The sequence below is a fragment of the Tachypleus tridentatus genome, chromosome 9 (genome assembly GCF_004210375.1).
Source record: "Tachypleus tridentatus isolate NWPU-2018 chromosome 9, ASM421037v1, whole genome shotgun sequence".
NCBI lineage: Eukaryota > Metazoa > Arthropoda > Merostomata > Xiphosura > Limulidae > Tachypleus > Tachypleus tridentatus.
This window is the reverse complement of record NC_134833.1, coordinates 114323045-114340551: the sequence shown is the minus strand read 5'-3', so window position 1 is coordinate 114340551 and position 17507 is coordinate 114323045. Positions and strand designations below refer to the sequence as shown.

General features: G+C 34.0%; 1 protein-coding gene across 1 annotated transcript in view; it reads left to right on the top strand.

Moving 5' to 3' along the window:
- LOC143227456 (poly [ADP-ribose] polymerase tankyrase-like) overlaps nt 1-17507 on the top strand; it is a 117017-nt gene that overhangs the window by 55027 nt on the left and 44483 nt on the right. Inside the window, exons 29-34 of the mRNA XM_076458900.1 lie at nt 7502-7543; nt 9591-9654; nt 10037-10197; nt 11679-11755; nt 12554-12672; nt 14809-15028. Coding sequence (XP_076315015.1) covers nt 7502-7543; nt 9591-9654; nt 10037-10197; nt 11679-11755; nt 12554-12672; nt 14809-15028 — 683 coding nt within the window. The remainder of the gene's footprint in view (nt 1-7501; nt 7544-9590; nt 9655-10036; nt 10198-11678; nt 11756-12553; nt 12673-14808; nt 15029-17507) is intronic.

The window sequence follows — 17507 nt, the reverse complement described above, 5'->3', positions numbered from 1 at the left end:
TCTGCTCGTTGTGGAGGCAAGGACCACGATGCCTATGACTGTGACATGAACCCACATTGCATAAACTGCAATGGTTCTCACCCCTCTTACTTTCATTCTTGCCCAAAATGGTTGGAGGAAAAGAGGTGCAGCGCTTGAAAACGACACATAACATTAGTTATCCTGAGGTTCGAAATTGCTGTCCACAACTCCATCTCGGACGTATGCTGCTGCACTTCATTCCACAACTACAGTGGGAGTGCAGAAAGATCTCTCTGTGCCTCCAAGAGAATCGTTTTCAAAACAAATGAAAAGCCTTTTGACCTCCGTGGTTAAAAAGTTTGATGAATCGACTTCCACACCCATCTCTGTTCCTCCCATACCTTCCAACAAACCTCAAGATCCACGCCCTTCAGTTTCAAATACAGGCATTTCTTCTGATACATCTTTTCTCCCACCACAAGAGACAAAACAATTATTTGTTCGCGTCCTCAGTCACTGGATTCCCCTTCCAATAACAAAAACCTGCCCACCCAACCCAGAGCAGGATCCATGGAGGTTGATAGACCTCCTCCGACTAAAGATAGTAAAGAAAAAAGATGTGGTCGTAAACTGAAGGGTTCTCCAGCCACTTCACCTACCCGTTTTTAAAAATGGCCACCTTGATACAATGGAACTGTCGAGGTTTACGTTCTAATCTGGATGATATCAAAACGCTGATTGCTTCCTACCATCCTGTTTGTCTTTCTTTACAAGAAACATTTCTCAAAACTGCTGATACTGTCTCCATTCGCAGTTTTCTCTGTACAGAAATGACAGGTTGTGTGATGGTCGAGTACATGGAGGGTGGCACTGTTGGTTGATCAACACGTGCCCACCCTGTCTTTGTCACTCAACACACCCTTGGAGGCTGTAGCCATCCGTGTTTCCTTGAGTCATACCATCACTGTTTGTTCTCTGTACCTGTCCACTGGAGAGACATATGATTAATCAGATCTTGATGCTCTCGTTGAACAATTTCCATCTCCATTTCTAATCCTAGGGGATTTTAATGGACATCATCTCCTCTGGGGAAGTGCTTTTATTGATGGGAGGGGCCGATCTGTAGAGCGGATGCTCTCTGATCACAATCTTTCTCTTTTCAATACTGGTTCTTCCACTTACTTTCATGCACCTAGTCAGTCCTTTACCACTATTGATCTCTCAGTTTGCTCCCCTTCATAATTCTCCCATTTTACATGGAGGGTTGACAGTAATCCACTAGGCAGTGATCATTTTCCCATCCTTTTGAGAGAGACTGGCGTGGTCAATGCCACCCTACCCGCAGCCCCAGTGGAAGCTGGATCAGGCAGACTGGTCCACTTTCACTGCTCTCGCAGAACTTGATCCAGCCATCAATAGACGACTGTGTAGCAGCGGTAACTGACTGTATTACACATGCAGCTGCTCAGTGTATTCCTAAAACCTCGACACGTTTTCCACGATATCCTCGTCCGTGGTGGAATCCTGCTTGCCACTTAGCACGGAAGGCTCAAAAGCGGGCCTGGGGTACTTTTCGTAGATATCCCACACTTTCAAACCGGGTTGCTTTCCAACGGGCCCGTGCACATGCTAGGTGGGTAAGACGTCAAAGCCAGAAGGAATCTTGGATTAAGTTCACAACCAGCATATCTTCTACCACCAGTTCCAAGATCATATGGGACAGGATTCAAAGGTTAATGGGCACTACAATTCTGTCCCCTCTCGATCTTACTCTCTGATGGTCAGGAGGTGACTGATGTTCGGAACATCGCTAACACTCTAGGTGAAAGCTTTTGCCAGGTATATAGCACTTCTGCTTGTTTTTCCACCTTCCTGGCCATCAAGACTCGGGCAGAGCGATCACCTCTTTCCTTTCAAACTGACTGTTTCTTTGACTATAATTGTCCCTTTACCCTGGTGGAACTAAAAATGGCCCTTCATTGGTCTGTTGGACCTGATGATATTCATTATGACATGCTGCACCATCTATCTCCTGCTTCTCTTGATGTTTTTCTGATTGTTTTCAACCGGATCTGGCAGGAGAATGTTTTACCTGATGCCTGGCGCCAGCCTATTATTTTACCTTTCTCTAAGCCAGGGAAAGATCCCAAGATTCCTTCAAACTACCGTCCAATTGCTTTGACGAGCTGTCTCTGTGAGACATTAGAAATGATGGTTAATGCTCGTCTTGTTTGGTTCCTTGAATCAAACAATCTCCTCTCGCTCACCCAGTGTAGGTTCCGTCGACAGCACTCCACCACAGACCACCTAATTCGTCTTGAAACATCTATCAGAGAAGCCTTTCTCAACTGCCAACATCTTGTATCAATATTCTTTGACATAGAAAAGGCTTATGACACAACATGGAGGTATGGTGTCTTGCGAGACCTCCATACATATGGGTTATGTGGCCATCTACCCATGTTTATCAAAAATTTTTTAATGGACAGGAGATTCCAAGTTCATGTGGGTTCGACACTTTCCCGTTCTTTTGTACAGGAACTTGGAGTCCCTCAAGGCTGTGTATTGAGTGTTACACTCTTCAGTATAAAGATAAATGCCATCACTGAACAACTCCCTCTCACTGTAGCGAATGGGCTGTATGTCGACGACTTTCACATCTCATGTCAGTCGTCAAACATGAGATATATTGAGTGGCAACTACAAACTGCCCTCAATTGTGTACGGAAGTGGACTCTGGTGAACGGCTTTAATTTCTCTCTCTCCAAAACTGTATGCATGCACTTTTGCCGTCGACAGGGTATTCACCCTGATCCTGAACTTCATATCGGTGAAGTTTTGCTGCCAGTGGTCCCGGAGACCAAGTTTAAGGGGCTTATCTTTGATCGTAAACTGACCTTTATACCACACTTAAAGCAGCTTCGGGTCAAATGCACAAGAGCACTGAACATCCTCCGTGTTCTCTCCTCTACCAGTTGGGGGCAGTTCGCTGTTCAATGTTAAAGGTATATCGTGCTCTTATTAGATCGAAACTCGATTATGGATCAATGGTCTATGGCTCTGCCAGACCCTCGGCCTTAAAGATGCTGGACACCATTCATCACCAAGGACTTCGACTTTACACTGGGGCTTTCCGTACCTCTCCAGTTCAAAGTATATACATTGAATCTCATGAACCTTCTCTACACCTTCGCCGTTTGCAACTATCTTTACAATATACTTGAAACTTCATTCCTTACCAAAGCATCCCACCTGGAAATGTGTTTTCCTTCCTCGGTGGGCAGTACTTTTTCAGAACAGATGATCTGTCATTGCTCCGTTTGGCCTTCGCATCCCGGCACAATTGGGTCTGTCCTTGGATAACATTGCAGATTCCACAGGTTGGCCCATCCCACCATGGCTTATTACAGCCCCCAAATGTGACCTTTCTTTCAGTCACCTAAAAAAGGCAGATACTCCAGATTGGAAGTACCGTCTTTTATTCAATGAATATCTTTCAAACAATCATTCAGTTCCCATTTATACAGATGGTTCCAAATCAGGTAATTCAGTGGTCTCTGCTATGGTTTACTATGGGTCAGTAGTTCATATTGCAGCTGAGCAGTACAGAATCCCTTCTACAGCTTCTGTGTTCACTGCTGAACTGTATGCTATATCTCTTGCCCTGGATTATATTGCAGCTGAGCAGTACTCCAACTGCACTATTTATACTGATTCGCTTAGTTCTATACTTGCCTTGGAATCTGTCCACCTTGATAATGTTTTTAATTTTTTAATGGCCATTAATCTTTTTAATCTCATTTAAGTGTTGCATATTTATTCATTACACCTTTTTAATTGTGGTTCCTTTTTTACAGTTTTAATCTCTCTCCTTCAATTTGACATTGGAAAATGGCCAGAACATTAAATAACTCGACACCAGGACTGGAAAGGCCAACTTCAGGTGACTAACGCTACTGTTTGAACTATCCGCTTGAACTACTCGTTAGTCGTCCTGGCGAAGTTGTTATTATACTTTTGCTGCATATCATTTCACACTTTTACTACTTAACTTTTAGTACTGGCCATATTGACTCATAACCCAGAACCAGGACTGGAAAGACCAACTTCAGGTGACTGACGGTGGTTTTTATACATACCTGTTAGTCTTCCTGGCGGGTTATGATGATTACCATTCTGCTACAGGTAGTTCTTTACAACTTTGCTGACTGGATGTCAACATTGGTTTTTACGCCATTTTCTGTTTTAATTGCCGTTTTGCTTTTATCTTCAATTACTTTTACAAATTTTACTCCATTTACTTGACTTTGTCTTTTTACTGGACATTTGGCTACTCATTGTTACAATTTTGCTATGTATCTTTTAAAACTTCTATTCTTTTACATTTTGATACTGGTTGCTATGACACATAACCCGGAACCAGGACTGGAAAGATCAACTTCAGGTGACAGACGGTGGTTCTTGAACTTACCTGTTAGTCTTCCTGGCGGGTTATGATCATTACTTTTTTGCTAGAGTAAATACCTACAACTTCTTATACTCTGCCTTCTATCTTAACATTGTAGACTAGGTGTCAACATTGGTTTTATACTTTTTTGTTTTATCTTCATTTCCATTTATGTCTATTACTACATTTATTTATTTATTTATTTTTTTTACATTTTTACTGAATGTCTGGCACAGATAGCCTCGCTGCTTTGTGCCATAAAACACTAAATCAATCAATCAATCAATCTTAACACTCTTACTTGGTCTTGGTCAATGTGACCTACCTTGCAATCCTCAGGTAACGATCAGTTTCCACATTATAACTTTTTATATGTTTTGTGTGTCTTCATGAAATTTGGCAGGCTTTCAGTAAACATTATAAATCTTTCATAAATAAATTTAAAAAAATCATTGAATATGTAAAGTCAGTGTTGACTGCTCCAAGCACACACTGATTTATATATTAAAAGTACCATTTATTGTCTAAAATTTTTCAGTTTGAATTTGTATTAACTTTAAAATCTTCAAAATAAATGTTAATTTTTTTTTCAGTACAAATCAGTATTGTATCTGATTTCTCTAACTTAACTCTATGTGTATCTGGTTGTTTTGACCAACTTTGTAACCACCATGAAATAAAAACAAAGCTGTAAATCAGCTGGCAAATGTTTAGCTTACATTAGTATATTGAATTATGTAATGCATAAGGCTTGATAAAGGTTATTATTGCTATTTTTAGTTATTTTATCTAATATAAACTTATCTGATATCTAACTGAATAAATTTCTAATTTTAAATTTTAGTTTATAATAATAAGTTAGCATGTATTATCTGTAACATCTTCTTTATTCTTGTTTGCTAGTGGAATTGAAGCTTGCTTGTTTACACTTATAATACTAATACACAAAATAATTTTTATTTAATTGGTGCTTTTGCTAAAGGAATTTTTCTCTGTACATTTTATGAATTTTTACTGAGCTACATTTAAAACATAAATTATTTTCTTATCATGATACACAAATAGATTTTGCCATAAAAAAAGTAACTAATAATCCAAATTTTAATATTGTATATGTTTTAAGTTTTTAATTTCATGTGGAAATATTGAGAAACATTCTGAAGTTTCCCTAGCATTAGAACTGTGACATATCCTTTCCACTCTTCTCTAATTTACCACTCTTCCAAGAAAGGTTACTTTAATGCTGATATTAGCATTAAATGTTATTGTATGTTCCTTTAGGAGGGTTGAGGTCATTCTGATTTCAAAAAGTACAAAATTAAACATGAATCATTCATTATTATGTTCTCATTGCTCATACTAAGCATAATTTTTATAGTCTTTAATCTTTTTTGGTTACAGAACTATGTAATAGACAGCCAAATGCACTTGGTACATCATACTCTTTCACATATTGACAATAGTTCTCTCTAATGTTTGATATCATATTACTCATAACCAATAGGAATTCAAGGTTTTAATGTGTCAAGTGATATATTATACTACTTTGTTTTCTGTACTGGCAGTCATCTATTTCACTTTGGTCCGGCATGGCCAGGTGGTTAAGGCACTTGACTTGTAATCCGAGGGTCGTAGGTTCAAATTCCTATTGCACTAAACATGCTCGTCCTTTCATCAGTGGGGTGTTGTAATGTTATGATCAATCCCACTATTTATTGGTAAAAGAGTAGCCCAAGAGTTGTCAGTGGGTGGTGATGACAAGTTGCCTTCTTTCTAGTCTTACACTGCTAAATTAGGGATGGTTAGCACAGATAGCCCTCGTGTAGCTTTGTGCAAAGTGTAAACCAAACTATTTCACTTCCAGTTCAAAGTTGATCTCCATGGGAAACACATCATTGAGTCTCGCAGAATTTTAACTGCTTTTGTCACATAGGTTAAATATGAGAAACATTGTTTTCGCTGTGGCACTTTGTCTGTTTTTTGCATGTTATTATTCTGTGTTATTTGGCACATTATTTATTTTATTGAAAATTATTTAGTGCAATAGTACTTTAGTATTAAAAAAAGTGGGGTTAAATGCCATCAACAGTCAAAAGCCAAAATAAAAGGACTCTGACAAGTACTGTATTTATTCATTATTATAAAAGTAACTGGAATTAAAAAATGGAAAACTTTTTAGGTAAAATAAATTTTCATGAGATACACTCACAAGTAATTTAGTTCAATATGGTAATGTGAGCTAAACATGTTCTAAGTGATATACTGTTTATTGGTATAATTATTAGTTCACAGGGCAATAAAAATATAAATAAAAATGTACTGTCAAGAGTTTAAAGGTATTTGGGATAAACAATTGTAGTTTTGTTTTACAATCTGATGTCATTCTGAAAAGAAAAAAAGGTAATTTTAGATTTATTTCAAATTTTCTTTTGGTCATTGTAATTGATCAACTGCTTATAGAGTTATGGTAAAGAAAATAACATAAAATTTAATGTTTTACAAATAAAAATGTGTAAAATTTAATTAGGAGGTTTTAGAGATTAGGAAAATGAAATATGTGATTTTTCAAATAAAGAAAAGTATTTTTAATTGTAACATAAAAATAATTTTGCACTCAGAGTACATGGCACTTTGATTCTATATATTGATGGATAAAGTTTCATTGAATATACTTTATCAAGAATTCTGGATTTTCATATACAAATGAGTACTATTGCTCACTTGAAAATTTGTAATGATACACAAAACATATTAGAAGTTATTGTATGAAAACTAAAAGTCAGTTTAGAGTCAATTTCTAGATGGAATTGGCTGAGCTTGTAGAAGAGAGAGTTAAATGCCAAACATTGTCAGATGTAGCTCTGGTACATTCTTTTCAACTGAAACTATATAGACTGTGCTCGTCAAATGCTATTTTGCATATTCAAAATCATATGAATATAATATACTCATCCTTTTGCATATGGCATTTTATTAATTTAAATAATTTTCTTCCTTTTAAAATATTTCATGTCAAAATTGATTTTGTACTTTGTGCTAGCAAAAACAAATTACCTTCCTGTTATTTCAATTAATTTTTATTTTTTCACTCAGAAAAGAAATGAATCAGTTAAACGACTTCTTCACTTTATCAAAGTAAGTTATCAAGAGCATTTACTTTATAAATAAAATTTAGTGCATATGTATTTGTTCTTGTTGTAACTTTAGGCTTTTTCTTATTTACGATTGTGTTTTACTGGTTAATAATTTATGTGGTCGATTGTGTTATGCTGTATTTACTGTGCTGGAAATTTATGCCTTGATTGTTTCAGCTGTTTTTTCTATTGAATACTATACAATTCAGATTCAGATTAAAGATATTAACTTTTCAGACACTATTTATATTAGCATAAAAATTATTGTATGTTTCTTTCGGAGGGTTGAGGTCATTCATAGCATTTTCTGTTAGTCAACTGAACTGTTAATTTAGAAGTTATGGGTAAACTTGCTGATTTTATCTGACTGTTATTGTATAAAGATTCATCTTTCTTAAGGGTTATTCAAAGGCATGTGCTTGGGATGGGTTGAGGGAGTGGGCATTTTGTATTAGTGTAAAAAATATTCACAATAATAATTTCTTTCACAACCATTAAAATTTGCATCTCCTAAAAGTAATTCATGAAGCTAAAAACCAGAAAACAAAATACCTTGAGTTAATGACTTTATATACCATATTCAAATGACTTTGAAAACCAGTTATATATATATTGCTTACTGGTAAATTGGGTAAGGACAAGACAAACTCTTGCATAACAAATAACTCATTATTATTGTAATGACTTATGTTTTGAGGTCATTAAAATATATTATGCATTGATAATGTTGATTTTTTTTATTGAAAACTATTTATTTATCTTGAATATTCCTCATATGTATGTTTTAGACTTAATTCCCTCTACCACCATGTTTGAAATAACAGTTTCTTCATGATTTTCATCTTCAACTAAATAACTCGGATTTTTTTCAAGTTATTTATCAAATGCTATTTAGCTTCTGTTTTAAAAAAATAATTTCATTTAATATTTCTTATGTCTTGTTTAGGCTATGAAATATTTAAAATTTTATTGCAAGACACTTTAAAAAAATTAAAATATTTCATCACAGGATTTAAATTTTTTATTGCTGGTCATATACTTCCATTTTATATGTTAAGTTTCAACTTAATTGATAATCATTGAAATATTTTTTTTGGTACTTTATTTTGCTGATTGCTATAGATACATGGCAAAAATAACAGACCCCTAAGATACCACATATAAAATAAATTTCCAGATATATTGTTTCTATGTTTTACCTGTATGGGAGTAATAGGCTGTATGCCTTGAAACCACAAATAACCATTCAAACTATTGTAATATCTTTTGTCCGATCATTTTTATCCATTAGCTTTAGCTAGTTTCAAAATAAAGCTTTATTAGCAATTGTTAAGACCACATACTGTTACACAAAAAAAAAAAAAAAAAAAAAAGAGTGGCAATGAAAAGATGTAATAAATTTACTTACATAACAGGAAAATTGTGTGAAAAATAACAATTGAATCATTGTAAATAAGGGATGTTAATTTTTTAGCAAATATGTACCTATACTTCAGATGGGTAGCAAAATTGTAAAAAATATATATATATATATAGTTTACAGGTATTACCACTTGAGGGTAAGTAAGTTAAATAAACTTACCTCCTGAAGTTACATTATAATAAATAATACCTTATTATTTTCTTCTTGTTTTCTTTGGAGAACAGTCACATTTTCACAACTGTTTCCAGGTAGCAAAGGGTGATAGATGTGGGATGCTGTAGGCTTGATCACCCACATCTTGTTCTCCTAATTTCTATTTCTTTTTATTATTTTATTATTTAACTATTCTTCATGTGAGACTTGTGAATGGAGGTTAAGACTGATAGATGGTGTATCCTCACTGCAATATGGATGCTACATTTTCAGTCACCTCCAAAACCTAGGGTACATTTTATATCCTGCATAATAGCTTGTACCCTGGAGTTCCATTCAATTAGTGCACATTTGTTTTTTAATTTGGGTCTTTTTTTGTTTATAAAAAGTTTATACACACATGCACACACAAGTTATTTAGGAGAGTGATATTAAGAATAATATTTTATGTATTTATGAATTTTATTTTCAGTTTTTGCTCGAAGATCTTTGTTCAGATGTGTCAGCTTTGGTTAAAGATAAGAAAACAGGAGCAGGTTAGTAAAGAAAGAACATATGGGTAATTTATGTGGCTGTTAAAATGCTTAAAAACAAAGCAAAGTTTAATAAAAGTTAATCATTTAAATATTTTACGTACATCTAGGATATTATTAAAACGTTTACAGGGTGTATTTGTGCTTCATCTTTTTGTGACCAGTTTTTACCATGTTGTTGTGTCTACTTTATACTTTGTGAAAAAGAGAAAAATCTCATCAATATTTCTCTCCCCTCCCATCAAAAGCTACAATGAATAACAAAGTTAGAAACAGAAACACTGCGTTTTCAAAATTCATATATTATTCTCCATTTTTTAATGAATAAAAAATAATTAAGTATTAAGTAAGAGGCTATTGGATAATTGTTGGGTGTATTTTTTAGATATTTGTTCAGCACTACACTTGGCTGCCAAATGTAAAGGCGGGCGTGCCACAGAAGTGTTGTTAGCCCATCGTCCACCTATTGATAACAGAGATTCGGAAGGCAGAACACCCCTTGTCACGGCTATCATTGCTGGAAATTATGAGGCAGCTGAAGCTTTGGTGAGTACAAGTAAGCTTTATTGTGATATTAAATTATAAAGTGGTTATTTTAACTTCTCTTACCATATCTTGTCAAGTGTATCACTTGGTAGTACTAATACTTGATGGAAGCATTGAAATACTGGAACTAAAATCTGTGTAAGTGTATATATTATTGCCTTTCCGTGTCGGATATGCAACACTGTGCTGTTCTTTTGGTAGTTAAGATGTTTTTTTTTTTTAATTTACAATATGCATGTTTTTGTCTATAAAGATTTTGCTGTTAGTTGTCTCCTATTAATTAATAATTAATGTGACAAATTTAAATAAAATTGTCACTTTTTTCTTTTTATTGATGCCAGTTAGATGAAAATTATTGCTAAGTGTAAATATTTTTAAATTCTCAGATTATTGGCTTATTCTTATGTTCTTTAGTACTGGTGGAGTACCACATACTGTATCATAGTAAGGAATACTCTGTTTTTTCTTGTTACAACACTATAAATTTGAATTGGGTAAAATAATTAATTTTTGTGTGTATGAGACAGAGGATCTAAGCAGAGATTAATAGGATTGGTTTCAGTACATTTGATATTTCCATTTAAATTTCTTTTATGGCATTCTGTGTTATTAGGAACCCACAAGCAATTTGGTTTATATATATTTTAGGAAAACATGATTAATAATCATGATGTTTTTACTAAAGTGTACTACAGCATTTGTGATCTAAATTATCTGTTTGATGTTTCTTTTTCTCATGAAAAGTGAATAATCCATGAAATATGCAGCTTAAGGTTTAATGCTTATACTTCATATTAAGCCTAAATATTTAGATTTTTGTGTTCAAAGTAATTCATGTATGAAGTATTAAAGGTGTAGTGAAAACTGATAAATTTCCTATTTGCACTAATGTCTCCAAGTTCATAACATATAAAGGTATATTTTTCATAGTTATCAAAAGTGCTTTTTTACTTTATTTTCTTCAGAAAGCTTCTGCATACAATTCAAAGCTAATTACCTACAAAATAAATAGTGAATACTCACACAGTATTGTATGTTAGTTAAAGAAGGCATTAAGACAGAGTATCTGTTGTAAACAAATCATGACTTGTTGGTTAATTTTCCAATCTGAAGAGATGTAGTATGTATGCTGAAGAGAAAGAAAGCATTCTCTACTTTGTGTATGCAAGTAGTTACAAAGGAAATAGTTAAATCCATTGTTCGGTTGTGGAGCTCAAGAATTGGCTTTGGGTACTATTAATTATGTCTTCTTCCCTTTATTCTACTATTTCAAAAATAGGAATGTCTGATGCAGATAGCCTCTGCGAGAATATTTGGAATAAACAAGTACTCGTTATACAAGGTTTCTGAGGGAGCTATCTTAACCCTAAATAGGCATAATTGTTAATTAATTTAAAGTTTAAGTGTTTATCATATTGTAGTTTTATCATTAACACTTTTTATGAGAATTTCAATAAATCTGTATATTTGTCTCTATTTAGATCAGGGCTGGAGCAGATGTTAATATATTTTCTGATAAAGGTGAACAAAATCTACCACCACTTCTTTTAGCAGCAAGGTAAATAATTTATCTGTTTCAAATTTAAAATTAACAAAAGGATTTTATTCTCATTAAGAGCCACTAAAGACATTTATTATTCCTGATTTTGGTTTCTCATAAAATTAAAGCATATTTTTCTGTGTCTCTTGAGCAGGATGTGTTTTCAGAGTTATGAATTAAAATATGACACCTAGTTTTATAGATGCATACTTATATATACACTTAAAGCAAAATTATTTGTATTTACATATATTTTACAGAAGAGTAGACATAAACAAATTTTCTTAAGTGTCTTATATCAGCTGTAAGTATTATGTATTGAGTGTACTCAGTTTTTGAGTTTTAGAATTATAAAATAATTGTATTTTTGCTGACACAAAATTGTTTTAATTGTTCATTTGTTAATGAAAATGTGTTGGATCATTTGTTTTATGGACTAATCTGTCTTAAGAGTAATTATTACATAAAAAATTAAGGAACTCAAAGCAAGAGTATGTAATTAAAGTCAAGATTTTTGGAAAGAGAACAAAACTGGAAAGAAATGTAATGAAATGTTCTTTTCGTGTTAAATAATAATTATTAAAGTTAGATTCCAAAATATACAGTATTTTAAATGCATGGTATTATGTATTACACACATTAATCAAAATTTTTGTGGGTTGTTAATAGTCATAATCTTGATTTCAATGCAGGGAGTGGATTTGCTACATCTAGATTATTACCCTTATCTTGAAAGAAAAAGATGGTTTAGATATTTGCTATTTTTAGTTTGTTTTAATTTCTTTCCTTTTGCTTGTTATTTATTTATTCTTACAGAAAAGTGGAATTTGCAAAACTAGTCCCTCTGTTAGTGCAACAAAAGGCTGAAGTCAATACCATTAATCCAAAGAATGGAAACACTGCCCTTCATTACATTGTTGACATGCCTGTATCAGGTAAAAATATTGAAATAGCTCATTTGCTATGTTTTTTTCATACTCAACGTGTGTGATGAAATTTTGAATTGCATGTTCTTATTCTTTTTAGAGCTGCAAACACGAATTTGCTTCTTAACATTTCTTTTATTGACCAGCAGGCCTAAAATATTTGATGAAAAGCACATTAACTGCAGATCCTTTTTTTCTACATTTTTTTAATTTGTCTGTTTTGATTTCAGAATTAGAGATGTGAACTTGGTGGTAAATCTTGAATAACTATAGCCCTAAAAATCAGGTTTTTAATAATTCCAGTGGCATGTTATAGATCTTTATCCTTACCAAAAAACAATAAGTTTTCAGATTTATCTTTTGCACCTCATAATTAACTGCACAAATGACCTTTCATTTAATACCAGAATTCATCAGTTAGACAGTAGTATCAAAAACAAAAGATTCTGTGAAATGCTGCTTCTGTTTATCTAAAATAACATTTTAAATGCCAGTGAATAGTTAGAAACAATGAGCCTAAGGTTGGTAATGAAAATCATGTGACCTGGCTGTTTTTTCTCCAGACATCTTTTAATTTATCCATTAATAAGATTCAAATACAGAAAACTGGTTTTCTTGCAGTAAGCCAAAATTACATGTACATTAGGCATACATTGCATTTATAGAACATCATTACTATATTTTTTGTTACACTTCAATCACTGCTGTTTTTGTACATGATCTCATTTTTCAATAAAAATTTATGAAATAGTCAATAATCTATAGATATTTTGTAATTTGAGCTAAAATTACTGATATTACTTTTATTTTAAAATGTTAAATTTTAAAGATTGGATAATGAAAACAACAGAAAAGTTGCAGTTTAACTTCAGAATTATTCTAGGTAAATAAAAATGAATTTAAAATTTGTAGATAATTTTATTGGTGGTATTTGTTGCTCAAATTATGTGTATATTATTGGCTCTTATGTTTCATCTTCTGTATGTAAAATATTGCTATTAAAATGCAAATGCAATATTTGTTACCTTTCTTTATACTATATGTTACACCATTTAAGTTTTCCATGTTTTAAATTATGGAAAGAATGCCATGAATTTTGTTTGTACATACTAAGTACTTTTCATAAAATGAAAGGAAAACAGTTTGGTTGAGGTTCAAGAGTTCAATTTGCAGACTTCATTAAGTACCTGAAACCCAGTTGTAGTGTAGGTTGCAATTCCATAATGTGTTTTACACACCAATTTCCCTATTTATTTGATATAAAACATAAAAGTAAAGCCACTTTTTTAGTACAGTCTTTATAATTGTACAAATGACACTACTTGAAAATGCAAGTGAGTAAACATTTACTTAATGTTTTTATGTTCAAGTGTCAGTTGTTATAATGAATTTTTCCACTGCAGGCAATTAAAAAGTGAGCACAAAGGTGTTCTTTTAATTTTTTACTATCTCCATAAATGTCTTTCATTGCTTTGTGCATTTTTTCACTGATCCTGGGTGGTACAGTGGTATGTCTGCAGGCTCACAGTGCTGAAAACTGGGTTTTGATACCCATGGTGGACAGAACACAGATAACCCATTGTGTAGTTTTGTGCTTAATCCTATTATATATATATATAAAACAAACATTACTTCACCTCACATTATTTTTATATGTGAAATATAGATGTATTGTAAATTGGATACATCTAATGCATTGTTTACCATTACATTATCACAGCCTTTATTAGCTCAAACTTACTGAACGGTTTTTATGTTGATTGGTCTATAATTTTGCTAATTGGAACATGAGGTAAAGTGGTAGAAGTTCTATGTTCACACATTATTGTAGCAGTAAATGATATGAATTTTTAGTGTCTAGATTGCACCAGAAAGTATATAGATCTCTGTGACTTCAGGGAGACTTAGGTCTTCATGAGGTGGCATCTAAGAAAAAGTTTATATTTCTTAATCTCATTCCAGTAGGTCACAGTTGAACTTCTAAAAGTGGATGGACATTTGATTTATTAATATGGTTATTCATTATCTTCAATTTTTTTGTTTCTGGCATATGGAAAAAAAAATTCCACTTTACTCTGAACACCCCTCTATTATGTTCTCTACTATTTAAACAACCAATTTGTTTTTTTTATCCGGTTGTGATAGATATAGATCTAGTCAAGGTGTTAGTTGATGCTGGAGCAAACATTAATGCTCAAAACAGTCTTCTCCAAACTCCTCTTCATCTGGCAGTGAATAGCCATGCAGGAGGTACAGATGTGTCTTTAGATGTTCAGGATTATCTGCTGCAGAAAGGAGCTAGAGCTGATGTAACTGACAGTTTCAGGAGAATTCCACTCCATTATGCCTTTTCTGAAATTTCATGGTAAGAAAAGACCTTTTAGAATTGTTAAATTGAATTGCATTTCAGTACATAAACCTAATTGGAGAATGTCTAATGTAAAGAAAACAGGTTAATTTCTTTAAATAGGAACAATAAAGAAGGAATACATTAATGATGAAAGCCTAGTTATTAGCTTGGGATCATAAAGCTAGAATTTTCACTTTTTGTGTTTTTACTGTATTAATTCTTTCCACACAGACATCCTTTTGTGCACATGTAAAGAGGTTTTACCAAGTTACATTTAAAATTTAATTAAACTACTTTATTAACATGGTATATGAATTAGCTTGGCATCAAAACATAATTGATAAGTCTCAAGTTTTAATATTCTAAAAGTTTCAATTTATATAAAGCAATATTAAAATAAAATTCTCGATTTCTCCTAGTATGGCAGTTGTGACATTTTCTCTCTAGGCATCTCCGGTGTGGATTCCTGTACGTGATGAGGGGGCCTCCCAGGGAAGGTTCTGTTCTTTCAGTTTACCTCCTCTGGGATCTAAACATCCACCCACGTGTTTGCCATGTGTGGCGACCCATGAATGGGAGAAGAAGGGATCTTGGTGGTTGAGGGGTCCAACCCTAAGATGGCACTTTGGCCTTGAATTCCTGTAGACGGCCAGCCTTGGGGTGGCCCCCTTTGGGTCAGTTGGCTGGTCCACTTGGGCTAGGGTCAACCAAGTACTAGTGTTGGATGTTCTCAATTTCTCAACGGGTGTTGTGGACATTGAATTTGATGCTGGTGCTTGAGTATATATAGTGTTCACGAAACCCTGGCATTGCTGAAGTGTCCTTGTTTGACATTGTAGTGCATCCACTCGTAGGGCTTTATGGTGGGCGGGGTCAGTGAGCACCAAAATATTCTTTTCTTTATTATGGATACCCCTCATATAAAAAAAATAAACAAGCATAACAGCATAGAGAAAAATCCGACTACTGGCAAATGACCACACATTGATGACTCTGTATGGTCAAACTCACAACTTGAATCTGTCCTGCAGTTTTTAATTATACATTCTTTAACTGAAAAACCCTTAGGACAGATGTCTCCATTTTTTATTCAGAAGGGCTTAGAAGGGTTTGCTGGCTCTCCTAAATTGGTAAAAAAATTACAGTCTGGGGACATTTTAGTGGAAACATCTTCATCACAAACATTCCAAACTCCTCTTAAAATAAAGGCCATAGGGGATATACCCATTGAGTTACTCCTCATTCTATTTTGAATTCTTCCAGAGGAGTTATAGTTGAGAGGGATTTAAAAACCATTCCTGACTCAGAGATCCTTGCAGGTTTCACTTGCCAAGGTGCTACAGCCGTGTGCTGAATTTTTACTTGTAGAGATGGGATTATGGAGCCGACAAATATTCTAATATTAACATTTACAACATCATGACCTCCTACAACAATCAAGGCAGGATATCTGAATTGTAAGGTATGGCTTTATATTCCTAACCCTATCAGATGTTTCCATTGTCAATGATTCAGTCATTCGAAAACATCTTGCCATGGTTCCCTGACATGTGTACATTGTGCTGATAGCTGATACATGATGCTTTTGAATGCCAACTAGAACCGCGTTGTATTAACTGTATTGGTCCACATCCTTCCCATTTTACTTCTTGCCCTAAATGGGTAGAAGAGAAGGGAGTACAACGTCTAAAAACAGTTCACAATATTACTTGCCCAGAGGCTCGGAAATTACTATTCCCAATTCCATCTTGGACTTATTCTACTGTAATCCATTCCACTACTACAGTAGGAGTCCAGACAGACCTTTTCATGCCTCCTACAGAATCCTTAACAGCACATCTTAATCTAGTACCCTCCAAAATCAACAAAGTTAACAAATCAGCATCTACTTCTGTTTCTGTCCATACCATATTTTCCAGTCATTGTCCAACTTCACCTTGTTCAAGTCCAGGTGTTTCCATGGGGTCTTCCTCTCTTGACACCCCAAAAATTAAACAAACCATTTGTTCACGTCCTCAATCACTGGAATGTATGTCTACGAACACCGACCTGCCTACTCAATCCAGAGCAGGATCACTAGAGAGTGACCGACTCACATCCAGTAAAGAAAAAAAGCGTGGTCACAAGCAGAAGGTCTCCTTGTCTTATTTTCCTCCAAAATAAATAAAAATGGCCACACTAGTCCAATGGAACTGTCGAGGTTTTCAATCAAATGTGAATGACATCAAGGATTTGATTGACTTTTATCATTCCAAACATTTCCTGTAAAGAAAGACGTTGATAAACCAGCAGTGCCACTCCCCCATGTCCTTGTCATTGAATATGCCCTTGGAGGCTGTAACTATCCGTATCTCCTTGAGTCCTACCATCACTATTTGCTTTCTGTACCTTACCCCTGGAAAAAATTATCATTCATCAGACTTTGATGCCCTCATTGAGCAACTGCCAATCCCCTTTTTAAATTTGGGAGATCTAACTGGGCATAATCCCCTCT